Source organism: Plecotus auritus (genome assembly GCF_963455305.1).
Source record: "Plecotus auritus genome assembly, chromosome: 12".
In the NCBI taxonomy this organism is placed as follows: Eukaryota; Metazoa; Chordata; class Mammalia; order Chiroptera; family Vespertilionidae; genus Plecotus; species Plecotus auritus.
Genome location: NC_137778.1, coordinates 36,225,664 through 36,248,659, shown reverse-complemented (window position 1 = coordinate 36,248,659; position 22,996 = coordinate 36,225,664). Strand labels below are relative to the sequence as shown.

Genomic DNA, 22,996 nt, shown 5'->3' with positions numbered 1-22,996 from the left:
TTACAGTGGCCTTGTGGCAGCAGATGGTTTTCATACCCGGCTAATGACTATTTTTCGGCTAAAAATATTTTCCTATGCCTCTGCAACTCTCCCTCCCTCTCTCCCAGCTTGCCCTGGACGCACATAATTATAGGTGTGTCTGGAATATCGGGACTTAGTTCATGGGAAGGTGAGGTCGTGGGTTCTCTCTAAGGAACAGCAGCCATCAGTTACTGAGCACTGTTCTAACGTGTCAGTCACAGTCATTCAGCCCACTTCCCAGAGGTTGGGCCTGGGCAGCGCCGCCCGAGAAGACAAGCAGTGCCATCAGCCACTCGCCCGTTCTGACTACCTGGCGTCTAACCCCTCCTTCATCCTTTCGTCCTGTGTTCTCTTATGCGTCCCGGCTCGCTCCTCAGCCTTCCCTCATTCCAGTAATAACCACAGCAAATATTTATTCAGGGCTCATGACACGTCAGGTATTACATCTGTTAAATCATCTACTCACACGGCCCTATGAAGTATTTATGTTGCACAGCTGAGGAATCTGAGGCTCAGAGAAGGCAAGTGATTTCCCTCCGAGTGCACAGCTAGCGAGGGGCCAACCTGGCCTGAGCCAGGGCTCAGCTCCCAGTGCACGCCCGAACTCCTGCCAATAGGGACTCAGAACGGGGACTCCCTTGGCTCGAAATCCGTTAATTTTGCAATTTGTAAGTGCAGGAGGGTTCTTTTTCTTCTTTCTTGAGAAAACTACTTTGCGGGGGGTGTGGGGGGGGAGGCGGGGTGCTGCTCTTATTATTTGTGGGTTTTCCTGAAAAAGTACAGCGCTGGGAGCCAGTGATCCAGGGCTGCCAACCGGCTTTCGGTAAAGCCCCTTGTTCCTCAGTTTTGTTACCTGCAATATGGCCATAATGACCCACTCTCTCTTGTCAAGATGCTTTGGAGAAATTGTCTCAACCACGTCAGCTACAGCCCATCTCTATTATGCAGCTTCCATGACTCTTGGGTACAACTGAGAACCCAGAAGTGAAAAAAAAAGAACGACCAGAGTGAGTCAGAGTGTTTAAAAGGCAAGCCAGCCCCTCAGCAGGGAGCCTGGAACGCTGTCAGTACACATCCAGCCGCCACCCAAGCCAGGCTCCGCAGTGGAATTCGACAGGGATCCTGGAGGGCCCAGCGGCTGCTGTTTGTGTGGGCAACCCCTCCGTGCAGCCAACCTGCGAGCGTCCTCGACTCAGACATGACTTCATGTGCTCGAGCACACAGTCTCTGCAGCCTTCAGGTCGCGGGGCCTGATCCCCAGGAGAATCCTGGGCCCTGAGGGGTCTGTCCCTCCGAGAGGCAGCCCCAGACACGGACTGACAGCAAGCCAGAGGGGCAGCAGTGGGATTGGGAAGGCACTGGGGCTCCTCCCGCGTTCACTGAAAGACGAACTGGAGAGGGTCTAGGAAACACCAGGTCACTCCAGCCGTTCTTGACGCCAGATTCTTTCTCCACGTTGGCACCGGTGGGCACAGGCACCGGGATTGGCTGCCAGGCCTGGGCCTGGACTCCCAGGTCCTTGAGAAGAGGCAGCAGGCGGCACTCCCTGTCCTCATTCCCTCATGACCCTGGTGCACGCCCCTCAGGCTGGATCCTGGCAGCGAGGTCTGGTCCAGATCTTTATCCCAAGAAAGGACCTTCTATCCAGCACTAGGGAGGAAGGACCAGGGATCCCAGGAAGAAAAGCATCCCCCCAAGATGGAAGGATTTCTCCTACACTGTGTGGCAGTCGCCCGCCCAGAAGCAAGGAGCTAGACCACGTGTCTTCCCGAGGTCTCTCTAGTCTAGAGGACTCGAAGCTGTGAGGCCCTGTTTCTTTAAGAGCCACTTGACTGTGCCAAGCCTGTCCCAAACACTCTTCAACAAAGGGGTGATAAGAGCTTAATGGGCTGGCTGTTCTGGAACCCATTCTGAAAAGAAAATACACAGACCAGTAACCTGTGACATGAAGTGCTTTTCCAAAAACCGGGCCTGCTTCTTTTAAAAGTCCTGTAACCTCACACTCTTTGCTCTGCAAATCCATAAATGGTATCCTGGCATATTTTCCTTCTCCTTTTATTGCTAGAGAGCAGGGATCTTTCCTATTTGGAAATTATTTATTGAGGAAAGACATCATGATTTCTATGAATATGTATATTGCTCAATGGATTTACATTATAAGGAGTATTTGAAGCGGGGAAAGGGCCCCTGATTTCACAGGAACGAGGGCAGGCCTGGGTGTCAGCAGACCTGGCTGTGGGCTGAGCTCTCCATGAAGAGCTGGAGAACCATGGCTATTACCAGCCCCTGCTGCTTCCCCGTCTGGTCCTTCGTTTCCTTGTTCAGCTGGTGCTAGGATTCTATGATAACCCAGCTCCCTGAGCCTCGAGCACTGACCACAGGTGTCTTCACCACCAGCAGCCACTCCGGGGCTGACTTGCAGAGGGAAGGTGCGGCTGACGAGGGAGAACTGGGGGTGGACAAACCCACATCCTGCCCCAGGCCACCAAGGATAAGCAAGAGGGATTCCGGCCCTGCAGTGTGGATGGCTGTTTCTCACCCAGAATTCACTTCCTCATCTTCTCCATCAGAGAAACCAACCTCCTTGACTCTGAGGTCGGAGAGGGCGGATGCCTCAGCTCCCAGGCAGGTGAGGAGCCCAGGCTTCCGCCAACAGCCCATTCCGATCAGCTGGCCACATTGTCTGGCTTGGGAAGGGGCTCAGGGCCCAAGACTGCCAAGGAGAGGGGGCTCAGGACTTTGGTTGGCCTTCTGTTGCCAGGGTCGCTGGGGACATGTACCTGGAGCTGCGGGCAGCCACTTTGTTGCCTGTGGGAGGAAACCTGCCCAGGTAGAGCCAAAGGAAAGCAGAGCTAAAAGCTGGCTACAGACTGGATTCAGTTACATCACTTGTGGCCCCGAGACCAGTGCTAACCCCAGACTTCTGTTATGTGAGTCAAGAAATTTCTGCTTTGCTCAAGATAGTTTGAGTCGTATCTGGGATTTGCAATGAAAAGGGTCCTTAAAGATACGTCCGTGACGATATGCCGTGTCTTGCTTCTCGAACAGTCACATTGCTTTAGGTTAGAAAATACGATGAGAATGTTTGCATAGAGCTCGTTGACCTTCCTCCTCAGCACAGGGCTCTCCTGAATGGGTACACGCCCCATTCCGATTTAGCCCCAGGAGTGGTTATTACACACCGCTGTGGAGGTGAGTTCACTCTCATCTGTGGAAAGTCTGCTCAGCTTCTTTGATTTATCACGTCATGAGAAAGGTTTCCTTGGGTTGGCCCCATACCTACACCTGTGGTATTGCTGCTAGCTCTTTGTTTCTGGAGCAAAGAGAGCAAGGCTGCTCCCTGGGCTGACACAGATGCTCCCCGCACCCCCATTCACACACCCACCCTCTCTGACTAAGCAGGACCCCTTAGTTCTATAATCCAGGTTTCCATCTAAAAATCATGACTGTTACTCCTGGCCTTATCTCTATTACTGGTATCATTTGTTGTTTTGATTCCTCTGTCCCTGAATTTAATGATGCTTGATAATATCTTATGTAATAAAAGGCTAATATGCAAATCGACCAAACGGCGGAAAGACCCAACACTATGATGCGCACTGACCACCAGGGGGCAGATGCTCAACACAGGAGCTGCCCTCTGGTGGTCAGTGCACTCCCACAGGGGGAGTGCCACTCAGCCAGAAGCCAGGCTCATGGACCCCTCAGGGGATGTCTGACTGCAGGGGGGTGGGAAGAAAGCAGGCCTAAGCCGGCAGGCGGACATCCCCCGAGGGGTCCTGGACTGCGAGAGGGCACCCCCAACCCCCGCCCCCGCCCAGTGCATGAATGTCATGCACTGGGCCTCTAGTTGTTTAATAATGCTTAGTGATGTTTGATAATGTTTCTTGTTTTCTGTTCCTTTCTTCACAATTCCTACCGCAACCATCATGGATTATGCTCTTATGTCTGACTGTATCAACAATCTAGCATGTTCTTTTTTCTTTCCTTTTATTGAGTTTATTGGGTGACACTGGTTAATGAACTTTATAGGTTTCAGGTATACAACTCTATAACACATCATCTGTATATTATATTGTGTGTTTACCACCTCAAGTCAAGTCTCCTTCCATTACCAGTTATACCTTCTTATACTATCTCTATTCAATCTAGCTTGTTCTTTTCTGTCCTGTGACTCTCCTCATTCCATTGCTGCCCAAAGAATCTCTTTAAAATTGTAGTGAGGTCAGACCTCCCCCGAGCTCTAAATTAGTCTTCTACTCCCTACTAGATTAACTAACCTGAACACTCAGAGCCTTCGACACTTGCCCTCCATCCCTCCCCAACATCTGTAATCATACCTCCCACCATGTCCCAGCCCTCTACACACCACTATGACTCCTCTGCCCAGCAGGGCTGGCTAATCACTGTCCCACAGACATGCCTTGTCATCTTGCCCTATAGCCTCTGTAGTCCTGGTTCTTCATCCTCTCCATTGATGACAGTCTGGATTTTTAACCCTAACTCAGCTCCTTCCTGCCTTGCCAGCCTGGAGTGACCCCAGTGCACAACTGCAAACACCACTTCGCTGGCATTCAGTCACACAGCAGTTTCTATTATAGTTAAACTAGAGGCCCGGTGCACGAAATTCGTGCATGGGGCGGGGGTGTGTCCCTCAGCCCAGCCTGCACCCTCTCCAATCTGGGACTGCTGGCTCCCAACTACTTGCCTGCCTCATTGCCTCTAACCGCTTCTGCCCGCCAGCCTGATCACCCCCTAACCACTCCCCTGCCAGCCTGATCGACGGCTAACTGCCCTCCCTTGCCGGCCTGGTCGCCCCAACTGCCCTCCCCTACAGGCCTAGTCCCCCGCAACTGCCCTCCCCTGCTGGCCATCTTGTGTCCACATGGGGTCAGCCATCTTTGACCACATGGGGGCGACCATCTTGTGTGTTGGAGTGACGGTCAATTTTCATATTACTCTTTTATTAGATAGGATTGTCACATCTGAGAGTCTTTTCAAATCAATGGCAAGTTACACGGGGCAAGTCCAGTGTCCTCACCCTTTTTTTGTGTGACCACAGAGCCCAGGATTCTAGATGCTGGCTGATGTCCCCATGGAGAGGTTCTATTTCTTCCAAACAGAGGAGCCTATAGGAAACGGAAAGAATAGAGGCACCCCTGCTTGAATGCATAACCATGTTTGCCTAAAACCAAATACTTTATGAAATCCCAAATTTAAAATAGCCACGGGGACATTTTTAATAGCTAGATTTTATCATCGTTGAAAGGGAGACGAACTCTCTTACATTCTTCACATCACCTAGGTCTTCGTGGCCTTTTAAAAAGGTGTTTCTTGCCCTAGCCAGTGACTCAGTGGTTAGAGCATCAGCCCTCACACTGAGGGGTCGAGGGGTCTGTTCCCAGTCAAGGGCACAGACCTGGGTTGTAGGCTCAATCCCCGACCCTGGTCTGGGCAGGTGTGGGAGGCAACCAATTGATGTGTGTCTCTCCACATTGATGTGTGTGTGTGTGTGTGTGTGTGTGTGTGTGTGTGTGTGTGTGTATGTGTGTGTTTTCTCTCTCTCTCCCACTCTCTAAAAATCAATGGATATTTTTTTTCATTGGGTGAGGATTACCAAAAAATAACAAAAATAGAAAGGGTTTTCTTTACTGTGGCTGAAATTTCCAGGTCAAGCTCAGAAATCACATTACAGAGATGAAGTCTTTCAACCTCCAACTTGGTGGTGTGGTGGCTGGTGTCAGGCAGTTATTCAAACAACCCCAAGGAGAATGTACGACTGCAGCTGAACTGGTAGATGCTTCCCAGGTGTGGGTTCTGACTGAGGCGGACTCCTCCCCATCTACCCGAGGGCTTTGGATGGAAAGTCCTGGCAGTCACACCTGAGGACTCTGAGATACACAGGGCTGCGGTGCAAACCCAATAGCACGTGAAGGGCAGACAGGCTGAATGCTAATACCCGGAATGCCAACATGCCTGGATTTTAGGAGCAAAGGACTCCCACTGTTTTATTGGGACTGACCTCATGTCAGTACATCAAGTAACTGAATTCAGAGCAGGGAGAGAAAATGATTCCCCCCTAAGCAACCGTTGTAAATGGTTGGGAGGAGCTAGGTGAAGAAGAGTCCCTATAAGTGTATCCTAAACAATTAGCCAGAACCGCCACCGAGGAGGGGAAGGATAGCGGCTGCCTGCCATTTATTTGCGATGCTGACCCAGCGTCTTGAATCAGGCTCTCCCTAACTCAGGCTCCCTGGAGCCTATCCGTCCTCCAGGGCCCCGTTCAAGCGCCCCTCTACCCCGAGGCTCATCCCGCCAGCTGCAGTGTTCTCTGTCAGGCTTAATTCAGTGGTAGCATCTGTATCACTCACCGGCACTTCACACATGCTAGAGAGTCTTGTCTGGTTATCGTATATGTCACATCGTCTGAAAAGTAGATTGCACTGAGTTGTGTTTATGCTAAAACGGAGTTAGAAATCGCAGGACAAGTTATGAAATAAGCGGGTCCTGGAATATCAGGAAAACGAGGGAAATGCATTCCTTCTACCCTCCCCTGACGGCCCGTGTGTCCCTGGAGGTGGTGCAGGCGGAGTGTCATCTGGGGATTTGGGGGTCTGCTCTGGGTGAGGGGAACGCTTTTGAGGTCTTCAGAGCCAGGACTTCCTCAAGGAAGAGAGGATATGCTAAATGTGCAGGCTAGCTTCCGGATGCCAGCGTGGGTGCCACCTGGAAACCGTGTGGGTGGAAAAGAGGAGTGTTTCCGTGTTAAGCCAGATGGCAGATTCCTCCGCTTCTTCCTTGTAACAGAACTCGGATTCAGTCTAGGTGTCAGAGGCCCTCTGGGGAGCCCGGGCCCCTTTCCAGGCCCAGGGTGACTCCGATTAGTCATTCATTCTCTTCTTGGCCGTGACGGTTTAGGCATGAACACACAGTGCCATTCTGGCCAAAGCTGCAGGGAGAAGTCTGCTGGGGACTCCTGACAAAGGTTTGATTCATTCCTGAGAAAGGCCACACGAGGTGAAACTTCCTTTTCTCTCCTTCGGACGCTGCTGTATGAGGATCCGATGCTTGGAGCCACAGCAGCTGTCTTACTATCCGAGGGGACGTGTGAGGTCCCGAGGGTGGCGAGTAGAGAGATGAGAAATACCTGTGTCCTTGACGACTGTGTCGAACCCTGAGCTAAATCTGGAGAGTCCCCACCCCCACCTTTCTTTCCCCACATTCCATCCATTTTGCATTTTAACCTTTCTGAAACTAGGATGCACGTTTCATGGCCTGTTAGTTACAATGGCAGCGCTTCTTCTTTTCTTAGTGGAACTGAAAATAATTGGGTGTTTACAAAAGACTGCATCTAAGACTTGATGAGGCGTGGGATCCCCTGGCGCTGTCCCCCTTTCAGTAGGTTTGCTGTTACTTTCCTTTTCCTTAACAGTGCCCTCAGGAGCCTGGCTGCTCTCCTCACAGGAGGGGTGGGGCGGGAAGGGCAGCTGGGAGAGGAGGGAACACAGTTGGGAGCGGCCCTTCGTGAGGACGGCCCTGGCTCTGCGAGCGGCCTGGACAGGGTCCCTCCCCGGAAGCATCCCGGCTCGTCTTGGGGTTCGGGGCCCACGATCTCTGCAGAAACCTGCCTCACCCAAGCACAGAGGCACCGCATGCCACCCAAGTGCACTCTGCGCTGGCGTGGAGCTTAACGCGGCGGCAGCACAGGGCCATCACCTGCGCCCACAATGGTCTCGGGTGTGGGAAACCTAGAGTCCAGGAAGGAGAGAGAGAGAGAGATAGAGATAGAGATAGAGATAGAGATAGAGATAGAGATAGAGATAGAGAGATGAGAGAGAGAGAGAGAGAGAGAGAGAGAGAGAGAGAGAGAGAGAGAGAGAGAACTCTAAACCCAGGGGGAGGCTCAGCTCAGCCCACTTAGCACGTGGTCTCTGAAGGGGAGGCTACACCCTACCCCACACCCCTCACCCTGTTCCTACAGCTGCAGGGAGCTGAGCGGTTGCTCCTCTCCCACTGAGGCCTCCTTCCCAGGACAGCCCTGCCCTCTTTCCCCTCCCCACTCCCGTATTCTGCAGTCCCTAGACACAGAGGGACTGACATGAGCACCTCCAAACCCTGTCCAAAGCCGTCTCTTCATTTTGAATTCCGTTTTCTCATAGACAATTTCGAACACAAGACCATAAAGTAGAACCCTGAGCCTGCAGGCCCATCCCTGCAGATGGCTGAGTGAGTAATGGAGTGGGGATGCCCACTTCACCCGGGGCAGCAGGGAGTTTCGAATTCTTTGGAAACGCATCGTAGTTCCATTCCGGGCTCCGAAAGCAGTGCCCTGGGCCAGTCCTCCCCTTGGTCTTCCTGGGTTTTGGAAAGCAGAGGGGTGACCCATGTGAGGAAGGGGTCCCCTCCCTCCTGGCCGCACTGCCCACCGCAGGCTCAGGTGCAGGCTTCAGGGCGTGGCTTCTCCTTCCTCTTCCCTCTGCCCCTTCCCCTCCCCAGGAGTCCAGGGCCGTCTCCCTAGGCCTGGGGGGCAGCCCTGGCTAAAGCTCAGGGAAGCCACGTCACTCACCCACGTAGAAGTACTCTGGGGACTTGTCCCCTGATGACAAATCCTTCATGGTGCCTCCGAACCGAAACCATAGTCCAAAGGCGATGACGGCCGACCCCGCCAGCTGCAAAGCAAGCAGGAGAGCTTTATTTATTTTTTATTTTTTATTGTCTAAAGTTTCACATAAGTCTCCTTTTTCCCCAATTGACCTCCCCCTTCCACCAGCCCCCCACCCCCGCCCCGGCAAGCCCCCGCCGAGAGCTTTATAAAGAAGGTGAGGGGAGCGCGGGCCCCCAGGAGCAGCGGTGGCCCAGGGTGCTGGGTGCTGGAAGGCCTCATCCTTCACGGTTCACACATGAAGCGCTTAGAGCCCCGGGGCCCTGATGTGGCGCTGGAACTGGAGTTTCCCCCATTCTGCAGGCTGCCCTGGGGACACGGGCATACCCAGGCCTGGGCAGCCTGGAGGCCGCTCAGCAAGAACTTTCCAGTACCGGCCCCTGGAAGGCACTGGCGCCCTGCCCCCTGTCCCTTCAGGGCACTCTGGACCTCCTGACCAACGCCACACAGAGAGGGGGACGGCGTTTCAGACGCTGGGTCACCAAGAGCAGGATGAACTCGAAGACCCGGGGGAAACCCGCTTCTCTAATTTGCAAGCAAACACACCACCTCAGCCCTGCCCACTCCCCATGGGTGCCCAGTGCCCAGTGAGAGGGCTGCTTCAGAGGCATCTGAACCCCCCTCCTCCCCTCCCCTGGGGCCTCCTCGGTCACTGCCCTGCAGGCAGGGAGGGAGCTTGACCGTTTTTTTTTTTTGGTTGCTATTTTGAGTTTCCATGGAAAGTGAGAAAGGAAAAAATAATTTTCTGAAAAAGCATGGTCTGTGTGCTGTGCGGCTCATGGAGAGGCTGAGTGGCTGGCGCGGGCAGCGGCGGGCAGGCTGGCAGCTGGCAGGGTCATCGCTGGCTCCCCGAGGCCACTCCCAGGGCCTCATGAGGCTCTCCACCGAAGCTGGGGGTCCTGTCCCGCCTCCGTGGGAATGTCCCCAAGGTCCCGGCAGGCTCCAGCCCCGCACCCCCTCTGTCCACACACACCCATCTGGAATTTCATCGGATCAATCTATCCACAGACATTCGCTGGGCACCTTTGCGACTCAAGGCACCGGGGGTGCAAGTGTGCTGAGGTGTAAAAGTAGCCCCTGGTTCTGCCCACCCCTCCAGTTAGTGTTGGGCTGTCCTAGCCTCTCACCTAGGAACAGGATAGAGGCTGTCCCACCCCCACAGGGAGACAGAAGGACTTGGTCAGCGAGGTAGAGGTTTAATAAAGAAAAATAATATCAAAGTCAGGGCCCTTTGTCCATGGGACCCTTCTATCTGGGGGGCTATTTGTAAGACGGGCACTACCCCTTGGGGCCAGCTGGCTGGGTTTAATCTGAGGATCATTCCTTCCCGCTCTGTCCCCTCCGGGCCAGCTCCCTCAGTGGCCGGGTCCCCAGAAGTGTGGCGTGACTTCAGCGAGGAGGAGTGAGAGGGCGGCTCGACCAGCTGGAGTCTAAGAGTTTCCAGGGCTGCGGAAAGCACTAATTGGATAATGTGAGGGACAGACCCAGGCACTGGGCTCCACCAGCTTGAAAGGAGTTTATTTTTATTTTTCAAAAGGGTAACATCGCATGGAAAAATATTGAAAGAAATCATGCTAAAACATTAATAACATTTATCTCTGAAGGGTGGGGTTGCAGGTGACTTTTTCTTTTCGCTGTATTTCCTAAGTCTTCTGCAGTAAGCACCTAGAACTCTCCCAAGTTTTAAAACGTTGTGGTTTTTAAAAGTGTAATATGGTAGTTTGTTCAATCAAGACAAAGTGAAGAGCGTTTCCCTAGGTCGCGCTTTAGTTTTAGGAAACCAGCTTCAAGGTCATTGCTCGTTTCAGGTGCCGGAGAGAGAGAGAGGGATGCCCTTGGGAAAGCCTCGTCCAAGGAGCACCCAACACCGCCGGGTGGATGTGCCCAGCAGAGCCTCGGAGGCACCCCTGCCCGCCCGCCTCCCTGGCGACTTGATGGAAAGAGTTTCCAAACACAAAGTGAAATCTATTGACAGAGGCGTCAGGCCAAGGCCTGCAGCCACCCAGCAGACTGTGGAGGAGGGGACTGGTCCCAGGGACACCCTACCCCACGGCCACATTTTTGGCATCTCTGTACACAGACTCTAATTTATGGCTGTCTGGATCATCCCCCCCAGATGGAATACATTTGTCCTCGACTGGCACAGATGTGTTTGATGCATAATGGAAAATTAAAAGAGAGGTTGCAATTTAAAGCCACGGGACAATGAGAAAATATCTGCACTTTGCTCACCACGCCTCCCCAACCCCAAACCACACGGGTTTCCTCCTGAGTCAAGGAAACTGTGGCTTAGCTGAATGTCATCACTGTGTGGAGGGAATCCTCCCGCCCGCAGCTGCTCGCCGGCAGGGACACCACACCGGGGAGGACCGGCCAGGCCCCAGGCTGCTCGTGACAGCGATCCCTGCTCTGGAAAGTGCCATCGACAGAGACCATGTAGCCAAAAGGGTCCTTTTAAACTCCCCGTTCCTGGAAGGCTCTTGAATGACTGTGTTCGCTGGGCTTGGGAAGCTCTACTAGAAATTGCTTGAAAAAAAAAAAAAATCACACCAAGTCTAACCCAGCCAGGAACACAGTGAGCAGGTCCATTGTCATGGAGTCCCATCGCTCTGTGGGTCCCCCATCCTGGAAGAGAAGGTTCACTGAGTGACGTGCCGGAAGCCTGCAGCCCCCTGGAATCCTACGTTTTAACCTTCCTAGATCGAAGCCCCAGCCCCCACCCATGCTTCCTTTCCTTCCAGTCTCAGCCACAACACTGCACCCCAGCCAATGTCAGAACAAATAAGGACCGAGAGGTGACCTCCGCTGGTCCCGTTCCTTCTCTTGTCCCCAGCAGCATCTCCTCTCACTTCTCCCCGTCTTTTAGGGGATCAGCTGTGGTCCTGGTCGGGGCGGTGCTGGGCATAAGGGAAGCTGATGGAAAGGACAGGCATCCGTCTAACAGGGAAGGTAACCGCATAAACTAACCGATGCAGTGCAAGGCAGGCAGTGAGCCACACTGTCCGGGGGCAACCAGCGCTCCGCACAAGCCATTCCTGTTTGATTTACATCTGGAAGAATGACTTAGAGGTCCCTGAGCAAGGAAGGGCTGGAGGGAGGAGTGGACAGTGTGAGTAAGGACTTTGCTTCCTTACCTGGAACACTGTGTTGGGGAGGGAGGAGTCTGGGGGAGGTCAGAGCCTGGGATTTCAAGGGCGAGTGGGGGCAGCCGTGGCTCACGGCTTCTGCTTAGCTTGCTACCATCTTGGAGAGCCCATGGCTGAGCCTGGAGGGGAGATGGGAGCCACTCACTTTGTGGACACCATTAGGAGGGTTGCCGGAGGCCAGACACAGTGAGGAGCCAAAGGGAAAGCTTTTACAGGCTGGCAGGACCTCCCTCACAGCCCTTTGAGGGAATACCTTGCAAAGGACTGTTTTCAAATTCATTTGCACCAACACTGTGTAGACACCTTGGAAGGCAGTGTGAACGCACTGTGGAATATACGCAGCAAAAACGAAACAAAACTAGAGCGTGTGGTGTCTGAGTCCTGTTTCCTAAACCGGTGGGGATGTGTGCTTCGCATCATAACACGGACACAAAGAATAACTCTGTACATGCCTTTTACAGGCAGGAGCATATGAGCGTTTACTACCATTATGGCAACACGTATACGCCACTCAGATGAAAGAATGGACAAAGGCAATACTGGATTCTGGCCTTCTGCAGGGTGAACACCGTGCATACACATGACCCAACTCATTTGCATTTCTCTTCTTTGGGATGAAGTCACAGAGTTGGGAATGACACTTCAACCCTACAGCTGCCACTCAAAGCTTTTACGCTGATACGTGCTCCTGGCAATTCTCACCCCAGGTGGAGTCACGCGCCGAGCACTCACGATTCCTGACGTGACTGCACACCAGTCTGACACCACAGGGCAGTGGCGTCTCGCCCTTGAGCAGGCGGAAGGCGGAGGCGCGTGCGCTCTGGAAGATGATGCTAATTGTCTCCAAGAGGAAAGCCAGCTCCCAACACTTGCCCCAGTGAAAGCCAAGGCAAGGATTCGGATGGCATGTTCTCAGAAGTGAGGATTTTGTCAGGAAACACGGGAGCCCAATGCCACAGGACATCTGTGCACAAGCACCCCCGAGGAACCTGGCTGCCCTCGTCTCAACCAGGTGAGGTGGAATTGGGGGCAGGACCCCGGCAGGCGGTGAGGAGATGGCTAATCGTAAGATACCTGCGGTTCTGATTTCCCCTAGGACTTCCCTCCTCCTAATATCCTAAGAACAGCGCATGTTAAGAAATTCCTGAAAGACCTCCTTCAGGTAAGGATCTATTTTTAAATCAATCAGTGCTTAATTCTGTGCACCGATGGAAGGGCTCCGCACTCCAAACCACGACCAAATCGGGAGTTTTATGCATCTTGGAAAGAACTTCGGGTTTGTGCTAAACGTACCTCCTTCTGTTTAGGTTGTTATGAAGTTAACCTGCGTGGATCAAGTAGCATTGCCAAGAGACAGTAGAGAGGTGCTGGGGGGATACCACGCTCAGGGGAGGAAAGTAACCAGATGAAAAGCTTGCTGTGATTGATGAAGCTGATAAATAGAAACAGTGGGAAGTGTTGTGTTTATTCCATGGTTATACATACTAGTAACGCGTTTTCTCTAGAGAAATATAGGGAAAGGAGGAGGGATCAGCAAGAACTGGGAGAAAGATGACAGCTGCATAGTTTCCTTTAAATAGCAAAATAAATGTCACAGACCACTGGCCAGTGGTTCCAGGGAGCAGATGGCTTCATCAAGTGAACATCAAATACACAGAGAACTAAAATCTAATCCGCCAGGTCACCCACGTGACTCACACGTGATGCCTGCCTTCCCTCACCTAGGAGATGAGCTCTCGGAGGACAACAATGGTCTTCTCTGTGTTCTCTGGACTTCCTCCTTGCAGCAGCCAGCTGGCTCTTGTCCCAGGCTCACCCACGGAGTAAACAGTTACCTGAGGGCTACACTGACTACTGTGACATCTCACCTCTATCGAGCTTTATGTCAACAAAGACAGGACATTAAACAATATTTACTTAACAGCCTAATATCTTTCAAGATAGCTTGAGAGCCCTGGCCAGGTGGCTCAGTTGTTTGGAGCATCATCTTGTACACCAAGAGGTTGCTGGTTCGATTCCCAGTAAGGGCACATACCTAGGTTGCGGGTTCGACCCCCAGTTGGGAAGCATAAGGGAGGTAGCTGATTGATGTTTCTCTTTGACACAGATGCCTCTCTCTTTCTCTCTCTCTCTCTCTCTCTCTCTCAAAACAGTAAACCATATCCTTGGGTAAGGATTAAAGAAAAAGTGTGCAAGAACTACTCTTGAGCAGATAAACAGGATTCTTAAATATCAGTCAATGACAATGATCATCACCCAATTTTATTGTTACGGAGAGACAATGGGAGAATCAAATGTTTCAGTAGAACTCAGGTTAGACTCGGACAAGCCACAACACTTGATTTATTAAAACGTTAGCTTGGATGGAATCCAGTAGAAATCATAAAGTCTAGTTTGGTGTTCCAAAGAGACTTTTCTTAACAGCAATTTTACCAGAAACCACTGTGGGCATGAAGGCAGGGAGGGCCGGGCCATTTACAGGGGCCTGGACAGATTGGAGGGTGCACAGGGAGAGCAAGGGGCTTCCTGGGTGAGTGGCAGCAGCTTCCAAGGCCCCTGTCCCTGCCCACAGCGGGACTGCCAGCCCTGCCTGATTCTCCAGCTTATCAGCTGACTCTGTCCCCATCACCACTATGACGGGGAGGGGAGGGCTCGGCACACTGTTTGGAACATTTGCCAACTGCTCTTCTAGAAATTTTACCTCTTCTGAGTGTTCACACTGAACGTGATGCCCTTACACAGGATCTTAACAAACACGTGCGCGTGCACCGAGCTGTGGTGTTGAGCAGCTGGAGGGATGGACACAGGCTCTACGTCCTCCTGCGTTCCAATCGGGCTCTGCCATTTACTAGTCTGTGATCTTGGGCAAGTCACTTAACCTCTCTCACCCTCAGCTTCCTCGACTGCAAAGTGAAGGTAAGAATAGTGCCTCCCCACGAGATGAAACGAGTTCACGTTACAGATGCAGAGTGGTGAGTGCCCAGCGCTTGGTGTTATGATGATGATAGGCTTGGTAATGTTACATTCAAACCGAAACGTAACCTGACTCAAGAGACAAAACACCACTCCCAAGATACCAACAACCTGGCCCTCCGCTGCCTTCCTCTACTCATTCTGAGGTTCGCTCTACACTCTTTCCATGACACACAGAATTCCCTGAGTTTTCCAAACCTCCAGCTCTGCCAGTGCCCCGTTCCAGGGACGGTTTCCTCTCTCTCTTTGGTTTTAGTGTTTACAAGACCCAGTAAAAGAAAAACAGGGAAAGTAATTTATAACTATATGTAGGCAAGAGCTATCCGATAGAACTTTCTCCAATGATATAGACCAGGGGTGGGCAAACTTTTTGACTCGAGGGCCACAATGGGTTCTTAAACTGGAACGGAGGGCCGGAACAAAAGCATGGATGGAGTGTTTGTGTGAACTAATATAAATTCAAAGTAAACATCATTACATAAAAGGGTACGGTCTTTTTTTTTTTTATTTCAATAGTTTTATTCATTTCAAACTGTGCTCTGATACTGTGCTCTCCAGGGGCGTGTCTCCCTACATCACCACGATAACGTGTCTACGCATTCCCAGGGTGATGTCGGGGGACGCGTCCGCGGGCATTACAAGGAGCCTCTGGAGGATTGAGAGGTTGTTCCTTCTACTGAATGGGCGGACATAAATCCGCCCACTCAGAAGAAGGAGCTGCGGCCGTGTTTCCCGACGTTGCCATGTTAACACTGCTGCTGGTGAAGGAGCGGAGGGGAGAGCAAGAGAACCCTCCACTCTTTCGGCTCCGCGGGCCGGATAGAACAGCCGAACGGGCCGGATCCGGCCCGCGGGCCGTAGTTTTCCCACGGCTGATATAGATGCAGATGTTCTCTCTCTGTGCTGTCCAGTATTGGAGCCACTCGCCACCTATGGTTATGGAAATGTGGCTAGCGCGATTTAGGAGCTGAATATTAGATTTATTTTAATGCTAATTAAATTTGCTAGCCTCATGTGATTAGGAGCAGAGTCACCATATTGGACAGGGCAGGTCTAGACTGCACGTGCTCATCAAGACTTCGAGCTTCTCTCCCCTTAGTCTGCGGCCTTGGAGTGGTTCCAACCACAGAGTCTGGGCCACACACAGAAGCCCAGCTCTGTACTGGCTGGTTCCGAGTCCCTGAGCGAGTCTCCCTGTTTTGTCACATGTAAACTGGGGGTGACAACTGAGGGTCACTGTGAGGATTAAACATACAAAATGTAAAGCCACCAGCCCACAACTTATATTAATATAATAGCAACTGTTCTTCTTCAAATGTGTTACTGAAATTGTCTCTTGCTATACACCCTTTCTCAACTGCCATCTTGCTTTTCCTCGGCTTTACACTGATCTGGCGTGTGTGCATCACTTTGCACCTGCGTTTCTGGAATGAATCTTCAGAAGGGACATTGGAGATGACATAGTTTTTAAAAGCACACCCTGTTTCCTGAGAAAGAATGTGTGGCATCAGGAGAATTACATAATCTTTGTAGATCCAACATCCTTATCTGTGAGGTGGGAATAATAGGAATACCTACCTCAGACCACTGTTGTGATGGGTCATTGAGGTCAGTAATGGATCTAGATCTCAGGATCCAATTTCTGACCCCTAGCAGAACCCATGAGCCACCTGACCACAATGCCCACTGGGAGATAATGTCCATCCAACCTGAGCCCACTCTCGGTTCCCCAGTCCAGTGATGGAGCCAAGACCCCGGCAGCCTGGACACCAGCTATTCCAATGTGGGTCTGTGTCCTCTTAGACTTACTGTCCTTATTCTGTTACCACAGCGGGGAGGAGCCAGCTTTGAGTACCTTCAGTGTGTTGAGCAATTTTCTAGGTGATTTTCTGCATAAGTGATTTTCTTGGTTCTTTACCACAGTCTCATGAGGAGTGTTATCAAACCAAGGGATTGTACTTTCCCACTTGTGCTTCTAGTGTTTAAATGTGACAAGCACTAATATCTTATATTATTGAGTCTTTACTATGCATAGGTACCATACTTGCTACTTTACATCTATCTACTCATTTTATCTGCCCAAAGACCACAGATTGATGTTGGTACTTGATCATGTCCATTTTATGGATGAGAAAACTGAGGCTCAAAGAGGCTAAACAACTTACTAACCAAGCTCCCCTAGTCAGTAAACAGTATAGCTAGGAACAACCCCAGGCTGTGTGCTGCCAGTGACCACCTTCCAGGCTCTGAAGTCCTGGATATGAATTGCCATGCTGCCTAGACCTGCCCCAGGTCTACCAGATGGCTGGAATTAGAGCTCAGGCCTCTGCAGACTGGCCCCTAACAGTGAGTCCCTGCCCCTCTCAACACTTCTCGTCCACATTAGGGGAGGCTTGGCCATGGCCACTCTCTTCCCACCTTGACAGAAACCAGAAATAAAGACTATCATGCAACAAGGCCCAGGAAATTCCTATCTGCCTCCTGGGGTGGTCTAGCTTTTAGGTGGACCCCAAAGAATACTTTCTCCAGGTATTTCTTTAAAAACAGTCTTTCTCAACAGGCCGGAGTGCTGAAGTTATTGTCTGAAAGAAGTTTGGGGAAGAGGCCGAGGCAACCTCTGTAAGCTGCAGTCTGTTCAAACATTTTCCACTCCTGAGGCCACGTGACACGTCTCTCCTAACAGCACCTGTCAGGCATCACTGAGTGAAACCCCAAAGCTGCATCAATCATGGTAAGAAGGGAAGAAAGCGACTTCAAACGAGCCATATATGGCATCTGCCTTTCAACAATGAACAGTCCCGCTTCCTGTTGGTGGGTAACCCTGAGCAGCTCGAAAGCACAATGATAGGAAAACGCTAAGCGTACAGCAACAAACGAAGGAATAAACAGTGCCCAGGTTTCTCTCTAAACCAACGTGTGTGGCTTGCTGGACTGGGGTGTGTTACTCATATTGCTAGGCAACGGAGGAAAAAAATAAAGGCGATTTCAGTTAAGGGCATGGAACTATGCTATGCAATTTGATTACGGTGTCCCAATTTAGACCTGACAGGTGTTGGAAAGGGTTTCTTTAATGTTAGACACCAGCCATGATAACAGAAATTAATTTAGTGGGCTTCATGGCTAGGCTTTACTTATTATTATTATTATTTTTTAATCCAATGGTGATTCCAGCCAGTGGCCCTGGGCCAGGAGCGCTGGGCCAGCCCTGGCCGGGTCTAGCTGAATGCTTATAAAATCAGGAGCACTGGCGCAGGGGTCCTCAAACTACGGCCCGCGGGCCACATGTGGCCCGCAGAGGACATTTATCTGGCCCGCCGGGTGCCGCTGCCTGTCCTGCTTAGCAGCCGACTCGTCCCGGGCCCGCAGTGCGCATAGGAATTTGTTCATAGTTTTTTTTAAAACTATAGTCCGGCCCTCCAACGGTCTGAGGGACAGTGAACTGGCCCCCTGTTTAAAAAGTTTGAGGACCCCTGGAAGGAAACTTCAACCAAACTGCCCGAGGAAGTTGCAAATGATTTGTTAAACTGCAGATCCGCAAGGCATACCCCACCCAGGCCTCTGGGCCGCCTCCTGGTGAGTTCCTGGCAGGAAAGGAGTGCTGTCACCGGGGACCTTATGCCTCAGAAGGGCAGGCGCACAGCATCCAAGGGTGTGTGCACACATGACCCCGAGTCCCAGATGAAGCCTCTCCTTCCAGGAAAACTGTCCCCCACCCTCCGCCCCTTCCCCAAGCCTCCCGCAAACCCCTCCAACCAGGAAAAAACAACTTCAGAAACTGGGGTGGGGCTTCTCTGGAATCAGGTTCCCTCAGTGACAGTGCAGGGAGATAGCTAGATAGTTTATCCCAAACCATCACTTTCCCTAAATCAGTGGTGGGCAAACTGCGGCTCGCGAGCCACATGCGGCTCTTTGGCCCCTTGAGTGTGGCTCTTCCACAAAATACCACGGCCTGGGCGAGTCTATTTTGAAGAAGTCGTGTTAGAAGAAGTTTAAGTTTAAAAAATTTGGCTCTCAAAAGAAATTTCAATCGTTGTACTGTTGATATTTGGTTCTGTTGACTAGTGAGTTTGCCGACCACTGCCCTAAATCATTAGGTACCTATTTCAGTTCACCCCTTTCCCTTTGGTTGTGCAAGCATAGATGTGGGAGGCTGCCTGTGACGTGGGAAGGCTGCCTGTGGCAGCTGCAATTCCAGGACCCTCAGTCTCCTATACCACCCCCCCCCCGCCATGGAATTAGGGGACAGGAAGGCCCCATATTCCCCTCCTGGGCTCAATCTATGCAAGCATAGAACAAACCAATAGGTAATAAGCAGGAAGAGAGGGCCTCCGTCCTCCGGATAAAGCCGAGAATCGATTACCCGTGCAAATTTCGAAGTCCACTTGTACCAAGCTCTCTAACCTGCAATTCATTTATTCATGCTGCAGACATTTATTGAGTGCCTCCTGTGTGCTGGGGACTTTTCTAGACATGGAGATACAGCCGTGGACAGAACAGGAAAAGAAAAATCCCCGCTCTCAGCGTGCTCTCAGTTCCAGTGGGGAAAGTCCACAAGTACAGACTGAAGATAACGTGTGGTTATCCCAAAGCGAAGACGAGCTGCAAGTCACTTGGCAAACACACACGCTTCCCCCACACGGAGGGGTGAGGGAAAGAGAGCCAACTTTCACTGACGCCTCTACGTGCCAGGCACTCAGCAATCACAGTTTTTGGGCACTTACTTTGTACCAGGCTCCTAGGAAGGTGAGCTCAGATACGGTTCCTATTTCCTTTCAGTTCTCTCAGCAACTCTGTTCCCCTAATTGTACAGACGAGGAAACAGGGCTGGAAGTCAGAAGTCATTGCTCGAGCACACCCTGCCTGGGGTCTCAGCACTCGAGCCTGATCCCTTCGCCAGATGGTGGTCACAGCCTCCCTCGCTCTGTTCCTCAGTTGGCAGGCGGTGTCACCCCCTCATCCTTGCCCACCTCCATTCCTCCAGCCCTTTGGTTCAGCTTAGACATCTCCCTTCTTCGGGAGAACTGTCCTGACTCCTCACTATTGCTGTGACCTTGTGCTAATCTCCTTCATTAGAACTCAGGCATGAAAGGTGGTATCTGACCCCACCAGGCACTCAGACATCACTGTCTTCCTACTTCTCCTCCTTATTGCCTTTCTGGTCAGGAGTGGGACATTACTCACTTGACTTTATACTGTCCTTTTTGTTCGTTGTTGTTCTATAGGCATCGGTCTCACGTCCTCAACTAGATTGGCAGCTTAGAGAACAGTGTTTTATATTTATAAATTATATATATTCACTAGAGGCCTGATGCACGAAATTCGTGCAAGAGTAGGCCTTCCTTCCCCTGGCTGCCAGCACCCGCTTCCCTCCGGCACCCGGGATTGGGGCTTCCCTCGCGGCCCAGGCTTCGTCCAGAAGGTCGTCCGGAAGGACGTCTGGAAGGACATCTGGTCTAATTATTTTAGATAAGTTACATATCTATGTGTACATGTATAAATTATCTTTATAATACTTATTTAAGAATTGTTTAACAGAGTGGCTCTCAAACTTGAACATGAATCAGCATGATCTGGAGGGCTTGTTAAAAGAGCTCACTGAGTCCCTCCCTGAGAATTTCTGATTCAGCAGGCCTGGACTGGGTTGAGAATGTGTATTTCCGACAAGTTCCCAGGAGATGCTGATGCTGCTGGTGCAGGAACCACCCTGGGAGAACCACAGGTTAGGAGTGTAATGTACCACAGGGCCGAGCAGCAAGTAGGCTGAGTGTGAGTCACCTCTCACTGGCTGTGCGACCTTGGGCAAGCGAACCTATTTGAACCTGTTTCCTCATCTGTAAAAACGGGGACAGTAAGAGTATGCACGTTAGGACTGTTGTGAGGATTGAGGGTAATAATGATGCCATGTGCATAGTGCTGCCCCTGACACACTGAAAAAATCCAGGAATGCTTCCTCTTACCCCTGGCAAGGCTGGCACACATCGAGCACTAAGCAGGCACCGAACCCAGCCTAAGAATTCTTTCCCAGGCTCACATACAACTCCTCTCGAATTTGTAAGCAGTGGGGGCGAAGGATGTCACTGAAGCATGACATTGATCACGAACAGCTTTGGAAATTAAGCCAGACTATTCAAAAGCACAGCAAAAAGGCCTTTAGAAAGACTACCCCTCCCCGTAGTATGCTGGGTGCAGGCGCCCGGGTGTACAAAAGCCATGGGTCTTTTTAAAACTCAGGGGCTGTCTTCGGGCTACCTCCTTCACACCTTCCCCTGACGGAGGGTGCTGAGGATGTCAACGTGGCCTCCGAGAGCTTGAGTAGCTGGAGTCACCCAGGCTTCTGGGCTAATGGGTTGGCAGACACGAGCAGAGCCCATCATTCAATAATTGATTAGCTGCAGGCATGGGAAGACAACCTCCCCAGAGCAGTTGTTAGAACCACCACCACCTCCCCCAGCCCCGTTGTTTCCAAGCACCCAGGCCCTGCCGCTCCCTCCTGGCTCTAAGAACTTCTTCACCCAAAGCAAGATCTGTGTTTTCTGTCTGGGTCCATCTGAGCAGTTATCCTGGCTGACATTCTCTTCAGGAAGCCCAAGAGGGAATGTGCGGAGCAGACAATGTTCAGACCTTGTCCCACAGCCCCTTAGGCGCCTGAGAGAGGGTAGCCCAGGGATCGAGGGATGGTCTAGTCCTAGTCTTGCCCCAATAATATAGGAGACAGGGGTCATGGCCCTGTCTCTCTGTGGACCACAAATCGCGGGCATGTTGTTCATTCAATGCAAAGTTGAATGAGATCATCACTGGGAGCATTAGTATGTAGCAGAGGCTGCCGGTTGGGGGTTGGGGGAGATGCTGCGGCCCCTCCCTCCCGCTGGTCCCCTTCACAGAAGAGCATCACCACCTCCTCTCATCCAGCCGGACCCCTCCCTAATGCTCAGGAAAAGGACCACCCTCTCCCCCTTTCCCACCCCTTTTCTCTCCTACCCCCAATTTCCTGCACAAAACCATCACGGCCAGGTGGTGAGTCCACACACTCAGATGGGGTACCACCCCCGGCGGCCCCCCCCCCCCCTGTGCAGGGCCCCCCTCCCAACGCTCTGGCCAGGCCCAGGCTCCAGGGGGAAGGAGCGCGATCAGGGGGTGTGCGCACGGCTGGAGGGAGCCCCCAGGAGGTGAGGAGAGCGAGCGAGCGTCCCCGCACCCGGAGTCCTCAGCTGCGAGAGGGACACCCAGGCGGAGAGGTTCCTCAAAGGGAAGAGCCGACGGTGTCTCCCCTTCTCACCATTTCTCGTTGCTTAATCTCTCTTTCCGTTCTGTCCTTCTCCATCCCGCCCCTCCCTCTTTGCCTGCCTTTTCCCACCTCTGCGGTTTGGAACACCTCGCACCCCCCCCCTCCCCCAGCCCGGTTCGGACGCCCGCAGCGATCCATCCTCCAGGGACCCCGGCCCCGCGCCCCTGCCCGGCCCGCCCCTGCCCGGCTCCTCGGCTCAGGGCCTCACCCAGAAGAGCAGGTTGAAGCCGAGCAGCAGGTACTTGATGCAGCGCAGACCCCCGCGGAAGCGCCCCATGCTGCGGCCCGGCGGCGGGATCCCGAGTCCCCAGGCCGGCGATGGAGCGCCCGGAGCAGCGGGAGCCGGCGGGAGGAGGCGTGGCTACAGGGGCTGGAGGCGTGGCCTGTGGGGCGGGGGCGTGGCCTGCGGGGCGGAGGGGCGGGCCTACCGGGTGCGGGGCCTGCAGGGGGCGGGGGCGGGAGCCCGGCAGGGGGCGCGAGAGGGCCCGGGAGGACCCCAGCTGTAAGGCTGGCGAGGGGTGTGGGCACCGTGCGGCCAGGAAGGGCACCTCCCCCGCTCTCCCCGGAACGAGGGAACGCCTCCTACCCTCCCGGTGCTGGGCGACGTGCCCCGCGGGCGCCCCGCCACTGTGGGTATCTGAGCATCTGCCAGGAAGGAGCGTTCACTGGGGACCCGAGACCCCCTTCATCAGCGCCCTGCGCAGAGACTCATTTGAGGCTGCGGTGATGGCTGGGGATCAGCACGCGCCCCGGTGGCTATGGAAACCTAGGGGGTGGCCTAGGGTAGAGAGATAAGTGGGACCTGAGGCCGCCCTGACGCTGGCAGGACCTGTCCCGGGCACCCCGGCTGCGGGCTGCGGTTCTCTGGCGCCGGATGCGCACACTGGCCGCGGAGGCCGTTTCTTAGGA

The 22,996-nt window shown here is 52.7% G+C and overlaps 1 protein-coding gene across 1 annotated transcript in view; it reads right to left on the bottom strand.

Annotated features, from left to right (window-relative positions):
* The window catches only part of TSPAN2 (tetraspanin 2), a 36,430-nt gene extending 13,956 nt beyond the window's left edge, over positions 1 to 22,474 (bottom strand). Inside the window, exons 1-2 of the mRNA XM_080648132.1 lie at positions 22,296 to 22,474; positions 8,588 to 8,690 (exon numbers count right to left, since the gene is read on the bottom strand). Coding sequence (XP_080504258.1) covers positions 8,588 to 8,690; positions 22,296 to 22,364 — 172 coding nt within the window. The 5' untranslated portion in view covers positions 22,365 to 22,474. The remainder of the gene's footprint in view (positions 1 to 8,587; positions 8,691 to 22,295) is intronic.
* Between the last annotated feature and the right edge of the window lie 522 nt (positions 22,475 to 22,996).